The 23,968-nt window shown below is 37.0% G+C and overlaps 1 protein-coding gene across 1 annotated transcript in view; it reads left to right on the top strand.

The window, feature by feature from the left end:
• Positions 1 to 23,968, top strand: part of LOC150080510 (alkylglycerol monooxygenase-like) — a 144,508-nt gene that overhangs the window by 13,169 nt on the left and 107,371 nt on the right. The window contains exon 2 of the mRNA XM_090380719.1: positions 19,439 to 19,566. Coding sequence (XP_090236845.1) covers positions 19,439 to 19,566 — 128 coding nt within the window. The remainder of the gene's footprint in view (positions 1 to 19,438; positions 19,567 to 23,968) is intronic.

Below are 23,968 nucleotides of genomic sequence, written 5' to 3'. Positions count from 1 at the left end.
ACTGACCCCGTACTGTGCAACTCCCAGAATGTCACAAGAACGCGAATGGCTTTTTTCTTTCTTTTTTTTTTTGTTTTTATTTTTTTATTGGAAAAAAACAACAACAGTGTTGCTTATCGGGCTTGCCTGGTCATCGTAGTCGTAACCGAGTGGTAAAGCCAGAGAGTACATAAGTACACGTGCTTTGAGTGACCGGGGTTCAAGCCCGTGACTGCTAAATGTGGGTTGAACCGTCGCCACCGTAATAATATTATTACGGTGGCGACGGGTGAACTCCTCTGACCATGTAGTCGTCCCGGAGTATAAACAGAAAATTTATTTAAAATGGCGTAATCCACGAGTTACAATTGCGAATTTTGACTGGTCTACAGGCAGTAATTCTAACTGTTTAGCCTTACAATCGATATATGTCATAAACCAAAAGATTTGGATGCTGAAACGGAAAGAGCGAGTGTTTGAATTCCGTCACTTTGGTGAATTTTTGACACATGTTAAAATGCAGCTAATTGATCACTGCAAAATATGTAGGATGTTTCTTAGGTGATCTCTCGCAGCTAATACAGTAGTTGCGATCGCTGTCCTACCCCGCGTGGGAAAGACCTGGGTCAGATTCCTTCTCAGCGGGAAAATTTTTCCAATTGACTTTCTTCAGACTGAGCGTGTGAAGGGATAGTTTGTTTTGGGACAGTTGTTTGATTCCAACCCCTGCCTCGGAACTAGTAGTAATTCAAGATTTGAAGCAAATAAAAACACAAAACAAAACTAACTACTTTTATGCAGCAATACGGAAGATGTGTAGAAACATTTCTTTTCTGCGCATCTGCCATATTGCCACATAAAAGTTCTCTTCTGAGTATCCTATGGTAACTTTCTGACTTTCTTATTGTCAAGTTCTTCAACGTATCCGAATGTAGTGGTACCATGACGTGTCCATTTGTGATTACGTTAGCCATCGCTGACCTAGAGTGTTGCATTTTTTCTGCAATTGCTAATATGCATCGTATGATGACTCGTCATTCTAAGTTACTAAGCCTAAATGAAATGCTTCAATCGGTCTGTTGTATTTCGTTGATATCCTTTTATTATTATTATTATTATTATTAGCCACATAGTGCAAGGAAGCCTGAAGCTTATGCTGCACCTGCCAAAAAAAAAAAAAAAAAAAAAAAAAAATTCCGAGTTACCCTGAGAGAGAGAGAGAGAGAGAGAGAGAGAGAGAATAAGAAGTAGAAGGGAATCACCAAAAAAGAGAAGAATGATGATATCCAGCTCAGGACCCTGGGTGTGCCAAGCCCGTACTCATCAGATGTGAGTCCCTGATGCGGACGCAGTTGTTCCTATAGCTGTTCCGGACACGTGTATGGCAGGCACAATTAATTTTTTTTCTAAGTCCCATAGGTGTGTGCATACGATTTTGGCAATACGATATAATACTTCAATCATTCGTCATCGAATTATATTCAATGATGAAGCACTCTAGTAGTTTGGCTAGTGAGTGTATCCATTCTGCTATACAGATAATGCAATGACTTTCGTTCACACCCCTGTTATTCTCAAAGTCATCGACTACAAATTACTTATTTTCTTATCGAATTGCCTTATTTTTCTGTTTTATTTTTGACTCCTTGAATCTAACAACAACATTCAGATAAATTCTAATAACATTAGATTTTTATGTGAATATTAAACAGAGTCGGCTAGGCTGTAGCGTGCTCATTCCAAAGTGTACCTATTCCTTACTTGTAATGTGATCGCAGATTGCCATCACTCCGCACGTACTTTGTGATAAAATAACTTTGACCTGCTAGTGGTGTGCTTGTTTGTTGTCATCTCCACTGCGCAGAAGTTCGGCCATTGTTTGAAATTCTCAGGGTTTTTTTTTTTTTTTTTTTGGAATTCTTTAATGCTACATCGCATAGTACTGACAAAAATTGATTTTTCCTGTTATTCCAACTTAAAATATTTATCTCGAGGACAGTAATAATTCTTTAGTAGAAAGAATGTGTTTATTGCTATTTTTAAATAAAAATGTAATAAACAAATTTTTACAAGAGGGGGATATGACAACTTCAGCTATCTCTTTATCCAGACCTTTTCCTGCCTTCTCTGTAACTCAAAAAAATCATAAACTATGGCTTTGCAACTTTTTCACATTGATGGCCATCTTGAAATGTTGCGCAGATGGAATATTTGCAATACCGAGGTTTGAACATTTGTTGTTTTCATCTGTTACTCGATTTGCATGTTGTTACATGTTGTGAGTGTGAATTTGCTTGTTGGATCAGGTTGTGAGTGTGAATTTGCTTGTTGGATCAGGTTGTGATGCATCATTTTTTATATAAATAATGAATATTTGGTTCTATTTTTATTCAGAAGCATAACTAGGGTATAGCAAACGTGACTTAGCCACAGGTACCAATTCATCATAGATGTCGAATGGATTTAAAGACTTAGAATTTATCCTAAAAATATGACAACTGTTATTATCTAAAGCAATTATTATAAAAGTCTCTTTATAGATCGCCATCTCATGGATAATAATTTAACAATAAAAAGTTTATTATAAAAAATAATTATAATTAATTCAAAAATATTCATTATTATAATATGTATAAGTATTTTTGTGAAAAAAATGGAGTTATATCTGATCGTAGGTGGCAAAATTCCTAGTTACTCTTCTGCTTTTATTTATATCTGGTGAGTATGGGTTTAGCACACCCCCTGAGCTGGATATCAATTTTTTTTTTTTTTTTTTGGCTGGTGCAGCATAAGCCCCAGGCTTCCTTACACCATATGCTAATAATAATAATAAGTGTCTTGGAGTTTTTGTGCTGTTCCTTTTCTTTTGAATGCTAGTTGGATCCAGTGTTGCCATTTTAGCGGTTTTCCCGCTAGATTTAGCGGAATTGCTTCAGGTTTAGCGGATAAAAATATGAAATAGCGGATAGCGGATTTTTTAGCGGGAAGAGTATAAATGGTTAGCATTTTATGTATTTTGGCAATGTAACATTTATATTAAGAAATATTCATTTAAGAAATATTAAATTAACTGTTCAATTAATTATTTAATTAACAATAAAAATAATTCATAATTGAAATAGTAGGGATATCATATTTCATAGTTTTTTTTTTTATAAAGCGAAGAATCGGTTTTATATTATTCTGGATTTCCCTGAGGAGAACCCCAACGATTTTACGTAGTTACGCTCCCGGTCAAACGACCTGATCATTGGGTCATAGCTTTAAATTGTTGAATCAAATCTAAAAATGTGGAAAAAATTCTAATGACGCCTTTTTTTGAAACAGCGAAGGAATGGCATTGGATCATTTTTCTTCGTCGTATTTGTTTGGCTTGCAAGAAATGCGATCCGAATTACCGACATCTCTTTCAACGTTTCTAATAACCACAGAGCAGGGTTGTTAATGACAGTAATGGCAGTGTGCTACTGCAACAGGATCTGGATAATTTGGGCAGCTGGGCTAAGAAGTGGCAACTGAAGTTTAACCTTGACAAATGCAAAGTGCTGCACATGGGTAGAAGTAACCCCAGAGAAAAGTACCAACTGTGTGGTACTACACTTAAGGTGGTAGAAAATGAAAAAGACCTGGAGTAATTGTGCAGGCAGATATGAAGTTTTCTGAGCAATGCAGACAGGCTGCCAGGGCAGGTCATGGGGTTTTGTCAATGATATGTAGGAATTTTGCTAGCAGGGAAAAGGAGGTGATTATCCCTCTGTATAAGGCAATGGTCAGGCCACGCCTTGAGTACTGCGTACAGGTCTGAAGGCCTCATTTTAGGAAGGATGTAGATTTACCTGAGCGTGTACAGAGAAGGGCAACAAGATTGGTGAGGGGAATGAAGGGATCCTCTCATCAAGAGAGGCTTAAGTTCTGCAAATTGCAGTGGCTGGAGACTAGGCACCTGCGCGGTGATCTGATTGAGGTGTATAAGGCCTTGAATGGGTTCAGCACGCTGAATTCTGATGGGATTCTTCCACTTGTTCAGATTACGAACCTAAGGGGGCATAAATTCAAATTAAGAAAAGACAGATGTATATGTGCGGAAATTTGCCTTTAGCCAGCGGGTGGTTAATTGCTGGAACAAACTTCCATCTGTCGTTGTGGAAGTTGATAGGTTGAATAAATTTAAGGAGGAACTGGACAGGCATTTGGAGGGAATGGTGTGTTTTTTTTTTTTTTTTGTTTTTTTTTGACTGATGCTGCATAAGCTCATACACTTGCTTTCTTGCATCACATGCCACTACTACTACTACCACTACAAATCTTTTGAATCAAATACTGCCGATCCTACATTATTACTACATGATTTAAACATGCTATTGTCGATGATTGCCTATAAAATGTTTTTACCAAATACACATATTGAACGGATAGAAGAGGACATTAATAATTATTTAGACCCTAAGCCATATTGGTTACCAATTTGAAAAAAAAATAAATGAATTAATAATGAATAAACTTATCACAACAACAACAGATGAAAGGCAATAAGAGAGAGATGCCGTAATTTCTTGATTGATTTGTATCAACAATTAAAACAACGGCTTCCGGACAACATAAAAGAATTAGAAAAAATGTCATTAATCTCAGTTAACAATATATTAAAGCATTATAGATTTACTAAAGCAACAAAAAGAACCACTGATAAATTTATTACAAAATTTAAAATTGTCTGAAGTAGAAATTGAAAAAAATGAGCAACAGTATATAAACATTACTCTCGTTAAATGGGAAAACATCAACAATACAATGAAGTTTTGGTCAGAAGTTTCGAAATATCGAGATGCAAGCGGTAAAAATCCATTTAAAGAAATTAGCGAATTTGCATTGGGTATTTTAATTTTGCCATTATCCAATGCAGATGTGGAAAGAATATTCAGCAACTTAAATCTAGTAAAAAACAAAACACGCAACAGAATGAGTGTTGGCACGGTTAATGCAATCTTATCAGTACGATACGGGCTCAAAAGAGTTGAAGAGTGTTGTAAAAATTATGTTTTACCTGAAGAAGTGCTTCGCAAAATACTGTAGGTACACAAGAAGCATATGATGAGGAGGTATTGAATTTCGAAATTAATTTAGATTTTTAGATATTGATTTTATATTAAAAACAGAAAAATAAATAACTATTTATATATACTATTTGTTTGTTTGTTTTTATTCACTACAAAGTACAAACAAATGAAAATTTAAAAAATTTGGCGGGTCAAGTGCTAAAAATAGCGGATTTTGAGTATGCGGCTAGCGGGAAATATTATTAAGAGTTGGCAACACTAGTTGGATCCACTGGACCCAATAGGACGCGAATCGGGTAATAAAAATGAAAATTTAACTTGCTAATAATTGAACAGTAGCTAATAAAACAGTTCTTTCCAGAATATAAAGCAAAGCGAGCTGTTGGCTGTTGTTATGTCGATATTTTTGGCGCGTTGATTACTTTGCCATACTTCACCAATTCACATGGCATGCTAGTTCCTCCAACAAAATTGTTGTGATAGCTCTAAACACAATACAGTTAGTCAACTCCCACACACGACCATGGTAGTACAAAAACGATCTCAGCACTGCCATTGGTTACATAGTTTTAAATAGGCTGTTCTAGATCTTTTGACCAAGTACTGTAGCCACCGCAGAATGCTACAGACATTGCCGCAGTGCAGTTTGCAGTGGTACACAGTGAATGTATCAGCAGTGAGCTACACGTATTTAGCCAGCTTCGGTTGGCTAATTACCTGTAGCTCACTGTAAACCAGAAAACAAAGCTGTCAGATGTTTTTTACAGTACCCATTGGTAGAGCTGCCATCTTTGTGATGGACGACTAATGGTTGAAATAGACAATTAATGGTTGGAAAAAAAAAAAAAAGAAAATAAAAGAAAGAAAGAAAGAAAATGAAGTTTCGCTTTGATAACGTTTAAGCAGTAAAACGAATGAGTTAAATGACAGCATTTATTGAATTCATTTTACTGTCAGTGAATTCTATAAGTGAAAAAAAAAAAATGTTTTCCTGTAGAAAAATGAGGAAATGCTTAATTTAAAGGAAAATTATTATTATTGTTGGAAGCCACATATAAAAGGAAAGGAATTTGTGACGGTAACCACGTCAGTAGCAAAACAAAAAAGATACCGGCACGATAACCAAACACGAGCACACAAGGACGAAACTAAACAGTGGTGTAGCCACCATGTTGGCAGGAAGGCAATGGCCTCCTGGCCCTGGCCCTTTAAGGGCCAGACGTCTTTGGCTGTCTCTTGTTTTTGCAATTTTCATTAATTGAGTAGGGGCCCGAACATGTTCTTTGCCTTCGGGCCCGAAAAAGGTGTAGCTACGCTACTGAAACTAAACAAATGATAATTTCGCATTTACCATTAGCCGTATGGTGCAAGGAAACCTGAGGCTTATATGCTGCACCAGCCAAAAAACTTTCTAAAGTTAACCTAAGAGAGAGAGAGAGAGGAATGATGATATCCAGCTCAGGACAGTACCCACTGGTAGAGCTGCCATCTTTGTGATGGACGACTAATGGTTGAAATGGACCATTAATGTTTGGAAAAAAAAACAGAAAAGAAATAAAGAAAATGAAGTTTCGCTTTGATAACGTTGAAGCAGTGAAACGTGTGGTGAGCCTTGGGAATAGCAACCTTAAGGTTGCTATTCTCAACTATATCGTATTTACCGCTACAATGGCGTGTGTCACGTGACATCCGCCTGTAACGTGCGGGCGAGGAGAAGGGGAAAACAATCACTACTGTCTTCTCTTTCTCGTACAGTACTGGGTGTGTACCGTATTCTGTAGTTCGGCCACATATTGAAACGAATTTTTGCAGAATATAAATATCTGAAGTAAATAACTTTAAATGGGTGTGTTTTTAATCGACATCGGGTAATCGCTATTTGTTTTAAATAGCCATGAAAGTAGATTTAAAATGGTTATTAAAATTCAATTAATTAAAAATAATAAATTATTAAATTGGCGTCAGTGTGAATTTTAGCATTCCTTAATTATTGGTTTTATTTTCGATATGCATCATTGATTTCATTAGAATCAGAGAAGAATAGAAATAAATATGTGTTAGTTCCTCTAAAATATACCACGAGCCCATTCGATTTCTTTTTTTTTTTCTCTTTCTTTTTTAATCTACCAGCGGCTCAAAGTCAGCGACGCCAGCAGCGTGCTTTGTTACCACAAGGTCCAGGGTTTCTACTAGGCTTAGGCCAATTCAACGCCGCTCCTGGATAAAGGCTATTTTTAAATCACTTGAAATAAGCGCAGTTTATGTGTACAATGTTTAGAATCTGTTTATGACTAATAGAGCCCCATGCTTGTGAGGCTCTAAAAATATTGTATTACTTCGAAAACCTTTGGATTTCGAAGTAATACACAATTTTTAATATTTTCATTAATTTATGGAAACAAGTTATTGCATGTATTCGAAAATTTGGTGAACAAAAAATTTATTCTGACATGCACTACCTTGCAAAATATCCTGCCGGCGCCCGTGCCCACAAGGATACGTTTAGTTCATATTTCCCCCTTCTTCAGTGATTACAAAATTAAAAATAAGATGGTTCACCTGTTTATTTTCTTAAATTATTAATTTTTTGGTTTTGAATTACCTTAGTTTTTTTTTTTTTTTTTTATCTACTTTTACTTTTATTATTTAACCTGTTGTACTATGGCATCTGAAAAATGTCACATTTTTAAAAAAATATATATTTTTAAATTTATAAATGAAATCAAATCCTCCTGTGTGCATTTGCCAACTAGTATTCCCTAAACTGGTTATGTAGTATTTTCTGTCTTCATTTTGATATACTGTGAATTATGAGCAGGGGGTGGGCCATCCCTGGATGCAAGGGGTGTACAACATTCAAGGGACACCTGAAACTTACATACATATATAAAGAAAATTTTAAAGGGGGTGCCATATTCCCTAGGAAATCCCCTAATTAAAGAGGTAAACTGCAGCCATTATCAATCCACTGCAGGATGGAAGCCTCCTCAACACTTCATATTGAGAGTAATGGACCATAATCTGCCACGTTGGTCCAGTGCAGGTTGGCAGATCCACCGTATTTAGCACTCAGGGACTTGAACCACTGTTTACTCAAAGAGCATGTGCTACTGCTCTCCTGATTATGAGTCATTAATTTTTTGTGTGGCATTTAACAGACAGCAGGTGAGCAAAAGCATCTATATTTCTTCTAGGAAATTCCCATGTGGCATCCGTGAGATGCTGGTGATAGGCATCTGGGGTCTAATTTTTCCATACAGCTTTGATTTTGCCAGCTAAATGTGAACAAAACAAAGATGTTCATGTTGCATCTGCCAGACTGTATGCAATCATCTGGGTTTCGATCTGAGGAATCAGTGACCTTGAAAATTATAAAATATGCAATAAAAACTTATTATTATTATTAGCATTAGCCATATGGTGCAAGGAAGCCTGAGGCTTATGCTGCACTGGCCAAAAAAAAAAAAAATTCCCTATTACCCTGAGACAGAGAGAGAGAGAAGTAGAAAGGAATCACCAAGAAAGGGAAGAATGATGATATCCAGCTCAGGACCCTGGGTGTGCCAAGCCCATACTCACCAGATGTGAGCCCCTGGGGATAAAAAAAAATCTCCGCCACAGGCACCGGTGGGATTCTTGGTTTCTCTCATTTATTTCCATTCAGTATTTTTAATTGTGTTAAGCAAAGCATAATAAATAGATCACCGTTTTCAATTCAGTAAAAAACTTAATTTTTTTAAACAAAATTTTCCAATTTAAACAAAATTGGAGGATCTCGATTAAATTGCAAGTGAAGGAAGATTAATATAAACAACCAAAGTTGTCAACAAAATTAATGAAAATAATAATATTAATAATTTTGTTGACAACTTTGGTTGGATTGGTTTAAAATTAAGATTAAATGTTAAGCTAACTGAAAATGAAATAATAATTTAAGAAATTAATAAATAAACTATCTTGTTTTTAATTTTTCAGTCACTGAAGAAGCAGAGGAGAAAACATCCACAAAAATTACAATTGTTAGACTCTCTATTAGTAATAAATAAATTGTAAACCCTACACAGGTGAATTGCTTTTATTTCAAGTGATTTGATCAGGATAATCTATGCAGTCTGCCATTTAAATATTATAAAAGTCTATTTTAGAAATAAAGGCATTGAAGTAGAGAAAAAAAATATATTATTTCATTTTCAGTTAGCTTAACTTTTAATCTTAATTTTAAACCAATTCAACCAAAGTTGTCAACAAAATCATTAATATTATTATTTTCATTAATTTTGTTGACAACTTTGCATGGAAGCTTGAGGCTTATGCTGCACTAGGCAAAAAAAAAAAAAAAAAAAAAAAAAAAATCTGAACTACCCTGAGAGAGAGAGATAGAAGTAAAAGGGAATCACCAAGAAAGAGAAGAATGATGATATCCAGCTCAGGATCCTGGGTGTGCCAAGCCCATGCTCACCAGATGTGAGCCCCTGGGGGTTCTAATATTGGTATTGAAATCACCCCCCCCCTCTTAAGAGCATTCTCATAACCATAAATGCATTGTCTGTATAAGTGAGTGTCTGTGGGCAAGATTGCATTTCATGGACTGAAAATTTCAGAATAATCATAGAGGAGACACTGCTCCAAACAAGTGGCAGATGATAATGTATCATGCCAACTAAGCTGCCACAGAGATGTAAAAAAAAAAAAATGAATATAAATATAAACTATAATTTTTTTTTTTTACAGCAGGCAGTGAAGTAAAGCTGTCTGTCATGGGCAAAGCATACTGCTTGTGTATAATACAATGATAGATATATATTATAAAAATAATCATATCTCTTAGAATTACAACAGTGCAAATTTTAGCATTAGCAGAGGCACATGATGCAAGAAAACAAGCTTATTTAGCATCAGCCAAAAAACAAACAAAACTCTTTCCATTTCACCCATCTATTTACTCCAGAAGCTTGTCTAGTTCAGCCTTGAATTTATTTAAGCTGTCAACTTCCACAACGACAGATGGAAGCAGTGGCAGATCCAGAAAAAAATTACAGGGGGGCACCATTTTGTGCACTAGAATGGCAATCACATTAGCATCAGTGTTGCCAACTGTAGTCAGTTGAAAATAGCTGAGCTACAATGCAAAAATAGATAAAATCCTATGTTAAAAATGGAAAGAAAATGTTTTTTTGTAGATAAAGGGAATTTAAACAATTGGTGTATATTTCCTATGTCTAGTGTCTCTACTCTGAATCTGCCACTGGATGGAGGTTTGTTTCAGTAATTAACCACCCGCTGGCTAAAGGCAAATTTTGCACATCTATTCTACAATTATATTTCCTCAGTTTGAATTTATGCCACCTCAGATGCGGAATCGGAGCAAGAGGAAAAATCCCATCAGCATTGAGCTTGCTCAAACTATGCAAGGCCTTATACACCTCAATTAAATCACCTCGTAGGTGCCTAGTCTCCAGATGCTGCAATTTGCAAAACTTAAGCCTACCTTTGTAACAGTACTAGTAGTAGTAGTGACATGTGATGCAAGCGTATGAGCTTATGCAGCATCAGCCAAAAAAAACAAAAAAAACTCAGCAGGCAGTGAAGTAAAGCTGTCTGTCATGGAAAAGCATACTGCTTGTGTATAATACAATGATAGATAAATATTATAAAAATAATTATATCTATTAGAATTGCAACAGTGCAAATTTTAGTATTAGCATTAGTAGAGGCACATGATGCAAGAGAACAAGCTTATTTAGCATCAGCCAAAAAAAAACCCCTTCCCATTTCACCCATCTATTCACTCCAAAAGCTTGTCTAGTTCCTCCTTAAATTTATTTAACCTATCAACTTCCACAACAACAGATAGAAGTTTGTTCCAGCAATTAACCACCCGCTGGCTAAAGGCAAATTTCTGCACAACTATTCTACATGTCTTTCCTCAATTTGAATTTATTCCCTCTTCGATTCGTAATCTGAACAAGTGGAAGAATCCCATCAGAATTCAGCGTGCTCAACCCATTCAAGGCCTTATACACCTCAATCAGAGGTGTATAAGGCCTTGAATTGGTTGATCACCTTGCAGGTGCTTAGTCTCCAGCTGCTGCAGTTTGCAGAGCTTAAGCCTCTCTTGATAAGAGGATCCCTTCATTCCTCTCACCAATCTTGTTGCCCTTCTCTGTACACACATGCAAATCTACATTCTTCCTAAACTGAGGCCTCCAGACCTGTATTCAGTACTCAAAGTGTGGCCTTATCATTGCCTTATACAAAGGGACAATCACCTCCCTGTCCCTGCTAGCAGAATTCCTATATGTCATTGACAAGACTCCATGACCAGCCCTGGCAGCCCATCTGCACTCCTCAGCGAACTTCATATTTGACTGCCAATTACCCCCAGGTCTTTTTCATTTTCTGCTATCCTGAGTGTAGTACCGCACAGTTTGTATATTACACTGGAGTTACTGCTACCCATATGCATTAACTCCAGTTTAGGGCAGGGTATTCCTTCATCAGCTAGTTAGTGTAAGGTATACTGAATATATATATATATATGTTGGGTAATATGATGGCATGATCATGAGAGCACAACTCTGGTGATGTGGTATTATGCGTGTGTAGTGCTCATTGCACTGAAGAATGTCAGACTCCATAATGGGGTGTATATCATCTCTCCTTTTGCGATTCATAGTGTGGTTATAGCTAACTATATGGAGTGCCTCAAGCCACAAGTGCTGGCGGTAATCATGTAAGTAGTCAATGGTTTCAGTATCATGCCAGGAATCAAGATTATGTTGTTCGACCCAATAATGCTCAGCAACAGCAGAGCAGTCATAGTTGGCAGTGCGGAGAGCCCCCTCATGCTCTGAGACACGATCTTCTAACCTCCTGGCAGTCTCACCAACATAACACATTCCACAATCTGGAGAAGTAGTACGGTAAATGGAACCATCTTGCAGAAAAGGAGGAATAGGCATTTTTTTTCACCTTGGAAATGATTGAATGTAATTTCCTTCCAGGGAGTTGCACACATACTGTATATGATAAGAACGTAAAATTCTGGCATAAAGACAGTCAGATGTGCCCGGATAGTAGGGAATGTAGGCAAAACTCATCATCGCAGGGAGGACATGATCAGGTGATGACATGATAGTAATGACAAGATTATGTTGAAACCATTAACTACTTACGTGATCACTACCAGTGCTCTTGGTTTGAGGCACTCAATATAATTAGCTATAACCACATTATGAATTGCAATAGGAGAGTTCATATACACCTCATTATGGTGTCTGCCATTCTTCAGTGTGATGAGAGCTGGCATTCATTACGCATGCATAATACTACGTTACTGGCACCAGAGTTGTGATCTCACGATAATGCCCAGTCATCTTCTGTCATATTATCCAATGTACATATACTCAGTATACCTTACACTAACTAGCTGATGAAGGGACACCTTGCCCGAAAACTACTATTTTAATGTTTTTATTTATACTTTAATGCTTTTATTTATACTTTTATCTGTTTTAATGCTTTTATTTATGTATATTTTATATTGTATTTATTTTATTTTATTTTATTTTATTTTATTTATAATAAAGTTTAATTTAACCATTTTATTGGTTGTTACAGTAAATGTAACAATATGCATCCCAAAGCTCAAGGCCTGTTTCCTAAAATATCTCTTATTGTATTTCTTTGTATTAAAATTTGAATGCCACATAATTTTTTCTTAAACTACTATAGGTGGAGATACAGCACAGTATACTACAACAATTGTTAAACAACGGGCATAAATTCATTAGGTGGCCTGCTAAGAGCCTTTACTGTTTTCAAGTGATCTGGGAAAAAAACGTTTGGGAACAGCTGATATAATTAAGAACAGGATAATTTCCATTTCTAGTGAAACAATTAAAAAACAGAAAACACTCAAATAATATGAATATTTTATTGAGATGAAGTGAGAGAGAACAAAAATATACATCATATATGGAAATTTAAAATCTGAAATATAAATAAAATGATAGATAAAAAAAAAACTACTGAAGAGCGAAAAAAAAAAAATAGTATGGCTCTCTTTCAGTAATGAGCTTCAGTAATTTACTGAAGAGTAAATGCACAGTTTTTATACACCTTTCAAGCTATGTAAATTCATCTGTGTAACTAGGTATATTGCCAAACTTAGAGTCCAATTCATGTATTTGAATCCCCACTTTGTCTTGCTCCAGAAACTCTCAATATAGTATGCCTGCACAGGATCCTTAAAAGTTCACGATTCCCAATAATGTGATCAAATTTTTTCTTAGTAACTTAGGGATATCAGTGTGTGCTATTGATCCCACAGAATAATTGAGCCATTGGCAGTCACCCAACTGATTATTTATAAAATGGTTTTGTCTTCATTTGTCTCCTAATTGAATGAAATCCTGTTTATACTTTGGTGTCATAGTTGTCAAAAACTCACAGTTTCTTAAAATTTTATCCACAATGATATTTGGCTTGCAACGACAACTCATCGATTTTAGTTGTTAAAAAAGAATGTACTGCATACTGGGGTATATATAAAATACAGTATTTATTTTGTTGTATATAGCTAGATGAAAGTTTATTTTAACTCTAGTGGTTGTTCAAGAAATTTTCTGTGTAACCCATTGATTTGTGGGATCATGTAATCTGTTCCTGCAAGTAAGTTTGATCCTTGCAAAAGCTTCCATGAATAGCTGTCTTGAAAAAACTGGCAGTAATTCTCTGCAGTATTGCTGTCACCAGTAAACAGAAGTGCTACTTGGAATTTTGATGCCTATAGCTAAATACAAAATGTGGTTATTAAATAATGAAAACTTACCCACAGACACTACACACCAAGTTACCACTTGTGAAACAAAGGCACATCAGTTGACCTCAAACCTTTCCAAAGTTGTCTGTCAAGTCATGTTCCAACATACTCATTCGCTTTGCAGTAAGACAGGTTTCAACCTAAACACCTTGTGTTTAGGTTGCTGGAAAAATGATAGACAAAAAGACAGCCTTAAACTCAGGCCAGCTGAAGGGTATATGGTGCCCCTAGGTCACATTGACTGATGGTGCCTCCCTCCTGCCAGTGGGAAGATTTTCAGAATAATTAATATTACATTTTATTTATTTACAAAAGTGAATTATATGCAATATAATTATGTAAATTATAAATTATAATTATGTAAATTAGTAATTATAAATTATAATTATGTAAATTAGTAAATTATGAATTTAATATTGTTTGTTTTTAACATGAAATACACAAAATTTTTCTTGTGGGCTTTGCTTTTGGGAGGAGAGAGAGAGAGAGAGGGTGGCATTGGCACTCCTAAACCTTGGTGCCCCTAGGCCAGTGCCTGCTCGGCCTTACCCTAAAGCCAGCTCTGCTTAAACTTTTAAGAAAACTAAAGAAAACAAAACTGAAAGTTATGTTGTTACATTAATTTTATGGGGAAGATACTGTATCAAGAGCTTGTGTGTTTAAATGTCATAAAAGATTTTTAGAAGGAAGAGAGAATATGAACGATGATGAACAACCAGGCCGTCCAGTATGTATGAAAAACTAATGAAAATGTAGACCAAGTAAGGACATTGATTAGAAGTGATTGTCGTATAAGTATTAGGATGGTTGCATCAGAACTCAATATGGACAAAGAAACAGTTTGACAAATGTTTCTTAAGAATATCGAGACTTACTGAGAACTAATTACTTGTAATATAAGTAGGCTGTTCCAGTACAACCCAGAAACTAAAAGACAGTCAGTGCAATGGAAGACAAAATAATCCCACAGACAAAAAAAAGCAAGAATGTTAAAATCAAAAATGAAAATCATGCTTCTTGTTTTCTTCAATATTAAAGGAATTATTATGATTGAATACATCCCACCAAATCAGACTGTCAGTCAAACATACTACATTGAAGTTCTGACAAATCTGCATGAAAAAATTCGAAGGAAGAGACCTGAATTGTGGAAGGATGGTTGGATGCTCCATCAATACATTTTCTGTTCACCAGTTTTTGGCCAAGTTTTTATAATTGATTATTATTATTATTAGCCATATGGTGCAAGGAAGCCTGAGGCTTATGCTGCACCAATCAAAAAAAAATTTCTGAATTACCCTGTAGAAGGGAATCACCAAGAAAGAGAAGTGATAATATCCAGCTCAGGACCCTGAGTATGCCAAGCCCATACTCACCAGACGTGAGCCCCTGGGGTTATATATTGATAATTATTGTCATGTTTTAAAAATAAATTACATTATAGATTCAGTGCCTCTGTAGCCAGGTGGGTAGGAGCAGCAGTGTGTAGCACATGCTTCTTGATTAGACCAGGGTTCGAGCCTGATCACCAAATACGGAGGATGCGGAAAGGTCAGGGAATTACCACCGCATAGCCCCGGAGCAATATGGCCTTAGTTGCTAATGCTCCTAAAAACCAAATAACAAACAACAACATTATAGATTCATTTGTTCTAACCTTTATCTCCATTCAACACCTGTGGCCAGGGCTACCGTTACCATACCCTAGTTAAGCCTATGCCAGTAAATGAGATGAAGTTGATGTAACCTGGATTTGAGATGCCCAATGAACTGCTGAAAGCTTTGCTCAGCTGGCTGTTAAACTGTATGGCTACTGACATGGTTTTGTATTACACTTCTTGAATGATTTTAACAAGTTGCATGTAATTCAGGATACTGCATTTCTTATTTGCAATTTCCGTGAGTAGTAGTAGTAGTAGTGGCACTTGATGCAAGAAAGCAAGTGTAGGAGCTTATGCAGCATCAGCCAAAAAAAAAAAAAAAAAAAATCACACCATACCCTCCAATTGCCTGTCCAGTTCCTCCTTAAATTTATTTAACCTATCAACTTCCACAACGACAGATGGAAGTTTGTTCCAGCAATTAAACACCCGCTGGCTAAAGGCAAATTTCCGCACATCTATTCTACATCTATCCTTTCTTAATTTGAACTTATGTCCCCGTAGGTTCGTATTCTGAACAAGTGGGAGGATCCCATCAGAATTCAGCGTGCTCAACCCATTCAAGGCCTTATAGACCTCAATCAGATCACCGCGCAGGTGCCTAGTCTCCAGCCACTGCAATTTGCAGAACTTAAGCCTCTCTTGGTAAGAGGATCCCTTCATTCCCCTCACCAATCGTGTTGCTCTTCTCTGTAAACGCTCAAGCAAATCTACATCCTTCCTAAAATGAGGCCTCCAGACCTGTACGCAGTACTCAAGGCGTGGCCTGACCATTGCCTTATACAGAGGGACAATCACCTCCTTTTCCCTGCTAGCAAAATTCCTATATATCATTGACAAAACCCCATGACCTGCCCTAGCAGCCTGTCTACATTGCTCAGAAAACTTCATATCTGACTGCACAATTACTCCCAGGTCTTTTTCATTTTCTACCACCTTAAGTGTAGTACCACACAGTTGGTACGCTTCTCTGGGGTTACTTCTACCCATATGCAGTACTTTGCATTTGTCAAGGTTAAACTTCAGTTGCCACTTCTTAGCCCATCTGCCCAAATTATCTAGATCCTGTTGCAGTAGCACACTGCCATTACTGCCATTAACAACCCTGCCAACCTTCGTGTCATCTGCAAACTTCGACATTAAGCCTGATATACCTTCATCAATATCATTGATAAATATACAAAACAACAGTGGACCCAACACCGAACCCTGTGGGACTCCACTAATAACATTAGTCCACGAAGAGCAGCACCCATTGATTACCACCCTCTGTCTTCTCCCACTTAACCATCCTTTTATCCATTGTAGCAACTTACCCTTAATACCATTCTGCTCCAATTTGTACAGTAGTCTTCCATGCGCAACAGTGTCAAAAGCTTTCCTGAAATCCAAGTATATGATATCAAAATTATTTTTTGCATCCAGTTCCTTTGTGACCACATCATAATAACCAATCAAATTTGTCAGACAAGACTTTCCCTTAACAAACCCATGCTGTGTCTGAATTATTGCTGTAGTCTTGTCTAGATGATCCTGCAATGCATCTTTAACCAGTGACTCCATTATTTTACCCGGAACAGAAGTTAAACTAACTGGTCTGTAATTATTCGTGTCACCCTTCGAACCTCCTTTGTGAACTGGGGATACATTTGCACATCTCCAGTCCGTGGGAACCTCCCCTGAATCCAAGGATGCTCTCATAATTATGGTTAAGGGTTTGCTTAGTTGCTTTGCCGCCTCCTTTAATATAACTGGATAGATCCCATCCGCCCCAGGTGCCTTTCTTATGTTTAACTTCAACAATTTCTCCTCCACTTTGCTCTCAGTTATTACAAAATCATTAAGCACACTGCTACAATTTGATAACCTTCTTCCATTTTCAAACTGTAATGATTCCTCACGTGTGAATGTAGATGCAAAATACTCATTCAGTTTGTTTGCTATCTGAGCAGGATCATCAACAGTCGAACCATCGATGTCAAGTGGACCAATCATATTCAGCCCCTTCCTTTTAGAGTTTATATAAGTAAAGAAATCCTTGCTGTTTTTCTTAGCATCTTTTGCCAAAGATTTCTCGTAATCCGCCTTTGCCTGCCGAACCTCCTTTGTGACCTGATTACAGACTAGCTTATATCTGCTACAGGCTTCTGCGTCGCCTGATAATTTATATGCATCCCATGCATTTTTCTTCTCTGTCACGAGTCTCATTAGTTCATTTGATAACCATTTAGGCCTAAACCTTGAACAATATTTCTTCATTGGTATGAAAAGTCTAGTAGCGTCCACGATTAATTCCTTGAATGCTTCCCACTTAGAATTTACTGTTTGTAACATCGTCAGTCGATCCCACTGTACAGAATTTAAAAACTGTCTGAGACCACTGTACTCCCCTTTACGGAAGCAAAAACCCTTTCCTTTACCCCTGACGGTAGTTACCTCTTTGAGTAAATCCCACTTCAGCACACTGTGATCACTGCCACCTAGTGGTTCCTTTATCTGCAAATTCTTAATACACGAATGATCACTGCTGATAACCAGATCAAGAGTATTACTTTCTCTGGTTGCCTCTCGAACATGCTGCTGCAGAAAACAATCATCCAATAAATCCACAAAAGTCTGACTAGTGTGTGAGTGACCAACCCACAAGTTCCAGTCAATATCTGGGAAGTTAAAATCCCCCATTATAAGACATTCTGATTTACTGGCCCACTCTATTTCTCTGTACAATTGTTCATTGTACTCATTCGAGTCATTAGGCCTATAACACACTCCTACTCTTATTTTTGCTTTTGCAGTGCTTATGTCACACCAAACTGACTCAACAGTGCACTGTCCATCTATATCAACTGGATGCACTTCTTTTGATTTTATGTTTTTCTTAATTAACAGCATAACACCTCCTCCCTTTCTGTCCTGTCTATCCTTTCTGTACACATTGTACTCCCCAAATTCCAGTTCTGCATTCCTTATATCTTTGTGACACCACGTCTCTGCTATCCCAACAATGTCTGCCTTTGATGTCTTGACCAACACTTCAAATTCATCAAATTTATTTACTATACTTCTAGCATTGGTATACATGCAAGCATACATGCTCCTATGCCTATTCCTTGTGAGGTTGAATCATGATGTTTTGCTACTATTAGGCACCATAAATCCGGTAAACTTGGATGAAATTACCTAATCCAAGTAAAAATTATGAAATTTGATGAAAGAAGGAATAGCTAAGCCTGATTGGCTAATCTAAAAATGTTTATCGAGGAAGACAGTATTATGAAGACAGTATTGGTGGCTGATTGTTGGAACAAACATCCATCTGTTGTGGAAGTGGGTGGTTTGAACAAATTCAAGGAAGAACTAAACAAATTCTTGGAGGGTATGGAAAGGGGGAAGTGAGTGGTTTTTTTGTTTTTTTTTGCTGATGCTTTATAAGCTTGTTTTCTTGTATCACATGCCACTATTAATACTAATACTAAATCATATGACGACAACTGCATATAAAAAAAGAATTAAAGAACAGGCCAATTACTAGAGCCGTGGACTTCCCAGATCGTTATTTTATGACTCTATCATTGAAACATGTTCCCATTATCCAGATTTTGCAAAGTTTTCATAATATTTTTATAATGTAAATCAGCAACTTGTATTGAGATGTATTATAATTAGATGCTGTATATTAGGAACTCTTCGCAAGTATTAACATTAGTTATGGCAGTAGAAAAAAAGTAGAAACTTCTGAATTGATTATTTCCATTTGATTAGCTCATTCAATTTTTTATATAGGTTGTTAAAATAAAAACAGTGCATTGAAAGAAGTAAAAATTTTATTATGATTTTATAACTGTATGTTTAATTACTAATATTTTTCTGAACATTTTTATTTCCATAATCATACTGACCTAATATTTTTTTAATAGGTGCTTCCTTTATTCTTGAGCCTCTTCTTCGTTGAACAGGTGATACTGTTTTATAAACATAAAAAACTTGCTCGTATCAATGATTCCATTTGTTCTGTATCTCAGGGATTGTTTCAACAGTCAATAAAGTAAGAAAATTATTATAATCTTCTATATTATATGCTATATCTGTAAATTAAATATATGCTTATACAATGTGAATAACATTTTTCATGCATACATATGCCATTTATGGATTGTTCCAAGTGAAATTTACTTTTGGAATAAACAGTTGGGATCAGGAGCATCCCCAGGATTTTGGAAAGGAAAGAAAGCAATGTTCAGTAAAAAAAACCACATGTACCCTGTATGAATGAATGATTGTTTTATGAAAACATCTTTGACGAAAATCAGAACTGTTTTAAAGTCGAACAGCTAGAACTGAAGTTATGAACGATGTAAAGTTTTATGCTCACGCCCACTACTTACTCTACCGAATAAATGTCAGTGACATTAGCACCATTAGCCTCATATTCCAGTCCAAAATGTTTAGTATGAGCGATGTCACATTTTATACTCACACCCGCTATTTTACTGAATCAACATTTGGAAGAAGTTAGCAAAATCCAAGCCGATAGCCTAATTACTTTTTTGATTTTAGCCTTTTGTTGAATAGTTTAACGCCACAAGCATTCTTCCTGCAGTTACTACTGCAGGAAGTATGATTGTGACGTTTCGTATTGTTGATTGTGAAGTATTTGTATTGTTGCAATCTGCATTTTCATTACATTCCATTGTTAGGTGCCACAATAGATGTCTTCCTGGCAATAATTTTCTGATTAGTGAAAGGGAATGAATACCACACTGCTGTACACACAAAGTTCAATGATACTAAAGTCAAATGCAGAGCATTGTCAAGGGTATCGAGCAAGAGCCAACCTAAGAAAATAAAGATGGAGTTAGCAATCAGTATGTGAGAATGGTTGGTGGAACAGACTTCCATCCCTTGTTGTGGAAGTTGATAGTCTAAATAAATTTAAGGCTCAGCTGGACAGGTATTTCGAACGAACGGAGGGGTGAAATGGAAGTGTTTTTTTTTTTTTTTTTTGGCTGATGCTGCATAAGCTTGCTTTCTTGCATCATATGCCTCTACTAATGCTAATGACAAAGACTATCGTGATTGTGCAAAAGAAAAACAGAAAATCAAGCATTTGATTTAGCACTGCATTCAATCAGCAATGCTACTCCATCTAACAATAATGTAGCCAAAGTGAGTATTAATTACGTACAATGAAAGATTTCTCCAATTGCGGAGCAGATGTTTAAACGATCAAGCTCCTTTTCCTTATGCCGACTACTATTTACATAAGAAAGCGCATCAAGAGTTTGAAAGGATATTTAGGAAAAATGATTTCTGTTCTCTATGCTATATTTGTGATCATCTATGGTTCAAAAATGACACAAGAAACTAGCTGCTAAAGATGCATCATTGATACACACTGCATTTCCCGATGTTGAAGTCAGTGGAATTCTTGTGTGTAATAGCTGCAGAGGATCACTAAAGAACAGTGCCATTCCAGTGCTATCTAATGACTTTGTCTACCCAGAAATTCCATCGCATTTACCGAAGTTGGAATTAGTGACAGAGACTTATTTCTCCTTGCGTACCGCTCATGCAAATAAGGTGCCTAGGACATGCATACGAACAATATGGGATTCTGGCCTAATGATCAATGTGCCTGTTTCAGTCAATCTTCCTTGGCAAGAAATGGACCATCGTGTTGACTGAAACAGGCACATTGATCACTTGGGCCCAGAATGCCGTATTGTCCATATGCATGTCTCAGGCACCTTATTTGTGCATATAAAATGCAAGAAAATACACAAGTCCAGCTATTTGATTTGGTTAATAAGAAAGCGAGGGGTTCAAGTATGGCTTCAGTATTTGGTCGACATGCCTCTCCATCGATTGTATCAAATGACTGTAGATCAGTCATTCTTTGTGACAGTTACATAGAAAAACCTAACTGCCCTCTTCTCAATGGAATCTAAAAGCCTGAAAGCCTGAGAGAGGTTTTGGGAGCACTGCCCCAGATGTGGGAACAATATTCCATGGTAGGGTGGATTTGCAATTTGTACGGAGTGAACAGCTGTTTGGAAGAAAAGTAACGCCGAGTGCGAAAGAGATAACCAAGTTTTTTAGATGCAGAGGAAGCAATATTTGTAATGTGCTTGTGCCGAGAGAGATTAGAAGTCAGGGTAATACCCAAAAAAGATATATATCATTTTGCCTAGAAATCAGTGTCACCAAAGAGAAGCATAGGAGCAGAAGAATCCTTTTTGCGAGATATAAGAGTAGACTGATTTTTAGAAGGATTGAAATCAACTAAGTTGTCTTTGCCCCACTGAAGAATTACCCGGAGATCAGCATTTAAAGAATTGGTAGCGGATATTCAAGAAGTTGAAGCTGATTGAGCAGGGCAAGGTTTCTCAAAATGGAAAGTGGAATGCAATGTGCTATCATTGTCTCTTTAAAAGTTACAGCTGTCAGTTACAGGCTCCGCAAAAACGATAAGTGTTTGCCTTTTATTTACATGATTGTTATTTTATATTGTACTTAATACGTAGTCATATAGTTATAGTTACGCTGGTTATTTTTTATTTTTAATTTAGATAAAGAGTTTTTGTGGATTTTACTTACGATAGGTAAAACCGTTATTTCATTCCATTTTTGTAGCCATTGTTTTTGGATATAGTGGTAGGGAGTTCAAATTTTTTAATTGAGGTAGCTAGGTAGCTCTAACGCATAATTATATAGTAATACGCTTCACTGTTTCTATTTAATAGTTTCTATTCAAATACTATTGATATTTAATTTATTGATTTTATTAATTTAAACTACCATGCCCCAGACTAGAGCAGCAAAGCAACGGGCACAAAGTGGCAGGAGTGCTGTGACTCGGGGGAGAATTGAGGGGGGCATCACAGCCTAAAAAAATTTGCAAATTGTGAAATGTTTGCTGAACTCTCTGGAATGGAACATGATATTGCCACGGGGGATGTCTTTGTGTGTGCGCGATGTAAGGAGTGTAAGGAAATCAGGCGACAACTCAGCGTTGTTATGGGCCTATATGAGAGTTTGAAGGACAGGGTGGATGCCCTCGAAAGATCTAAATTGAGGGGCCCATCAGGCTCTCAGCTGCCCACATCAACGCCAGAGCTTGCACTTGGTCATCACGCAACACAGCGGCAACCCCTAAGGCAGAATGCGCTGGTCCCACAGGAACTAGTAGTTGTTGGTGACTCTATTGTCAGGGAAACGGGGAACATGCTTTGTAAAAAGGATAGGTGGAACAGGACCAGGGTATGTCTGCCAGGGGCAAAGGTTGATGACGTTGTAGAGCGGATATCATCTTTCAAGGGCACAAAAGGTGATATAGTTGTACACGTTGGCACTAATGATATTAAGAGTAGGAGACCGGCGGAATTACTCAACAAGTACAGGTCACTGTTGAAAAAAAGCCGTGAAATAGGGTTGAATTTGAAAGTGTCTGCAATTCTGCCCAGACACGATAGGAGGGAGTACATGATGAGAGCCTTGTCGATCAATTCGGCCCTGGAAAGATTGTGCAAGGCTCAAGGGGTAGAATTTTTTTTTCAGCCTGGACTGTACTTGTTAACAGGAGAGATTGCTTCTACAGGGATGGGATACACTTAAATAGAAAGGGTGCAAGAATATTTGCTGATGCTATCGAGGCAGTGTTAGGTGGGTCGGAAAACTGCTAGTTTGGGGGGATACAAAGACTAATAGTTTAACAGTAACCGCAGGCAGAGGTGAAGGTGATTCTTGCACAACTTCTATTAGAATAAGAAGCGACCTGGAGCGAGGGGTGTTGGGGTTTCAGGGACGGATGGCAGTCATCATGGAATAGTTGGGTATATGGGATGTGTTAGGGTAACAAGGAATAGGCATAGGAGCATGTATGCTTGCATGTATACCAATGCTAGAAGTATAGTAAATAAATTTGATGAGTTGGTCAAGACATCAAAGGCGGATATTGTTGGGATAGCAGAGACGTGGTGTCACAAAGATATATGGAATGCAGAACTGGAATTTGGGGAGTACAATGTGTACAGAAAGGATAAACAGGACAGAAAGGGAGGGGGTGTTATGCTGTTAATTAAGAAAAACATAAAATCAAAGGAAGTGCACCCAGTTAATATAGATGAACAGTGCTTTGTTGAGTCAGTTTGGTGTGAGATAAACACTGCGAAAGGAAAAATAAGAGTAGGAGTGTGTTATAGGCCTAATGACTTGAATGAGTACAATGAACAATTGTACAGAGAAATAGAGTGGGCCAGTAAATCAGAATGTCTTATAATGGGGGATTTTAACTTCCCAGATATTGACTGGAACTTGTGGGTTGGTCACTCACACACTAGTCAGACTTTTGTGGATTTATTGGATGATTGTTTTCTGCAGCAGCATGTTCGAGAGGCAACCAGAGAAAGTAACACTCTTGATCTGGTTATCAGCAGTGATCATTCGTG

Source organism: Mastigoproctus giganteus, chromosome 9 (assembly GCF_048544385.1).
Source record: "Mastigoproctus giganteus isolate SK-2022 chromosome 9, ASM4854438v1, whole genome shotgun sequence".
Taxonomy (NCBI): domain Eukaryota; kingdom Metazoa; phylum Arthropoda; class Arachnida; order Uropygi; family Thelyphonidae; genus Mastigoproctus; species Mastigoproctus giganteus.
This window is presented reverse-complemented; position numbering and strand designations above follow the sequence as displayed.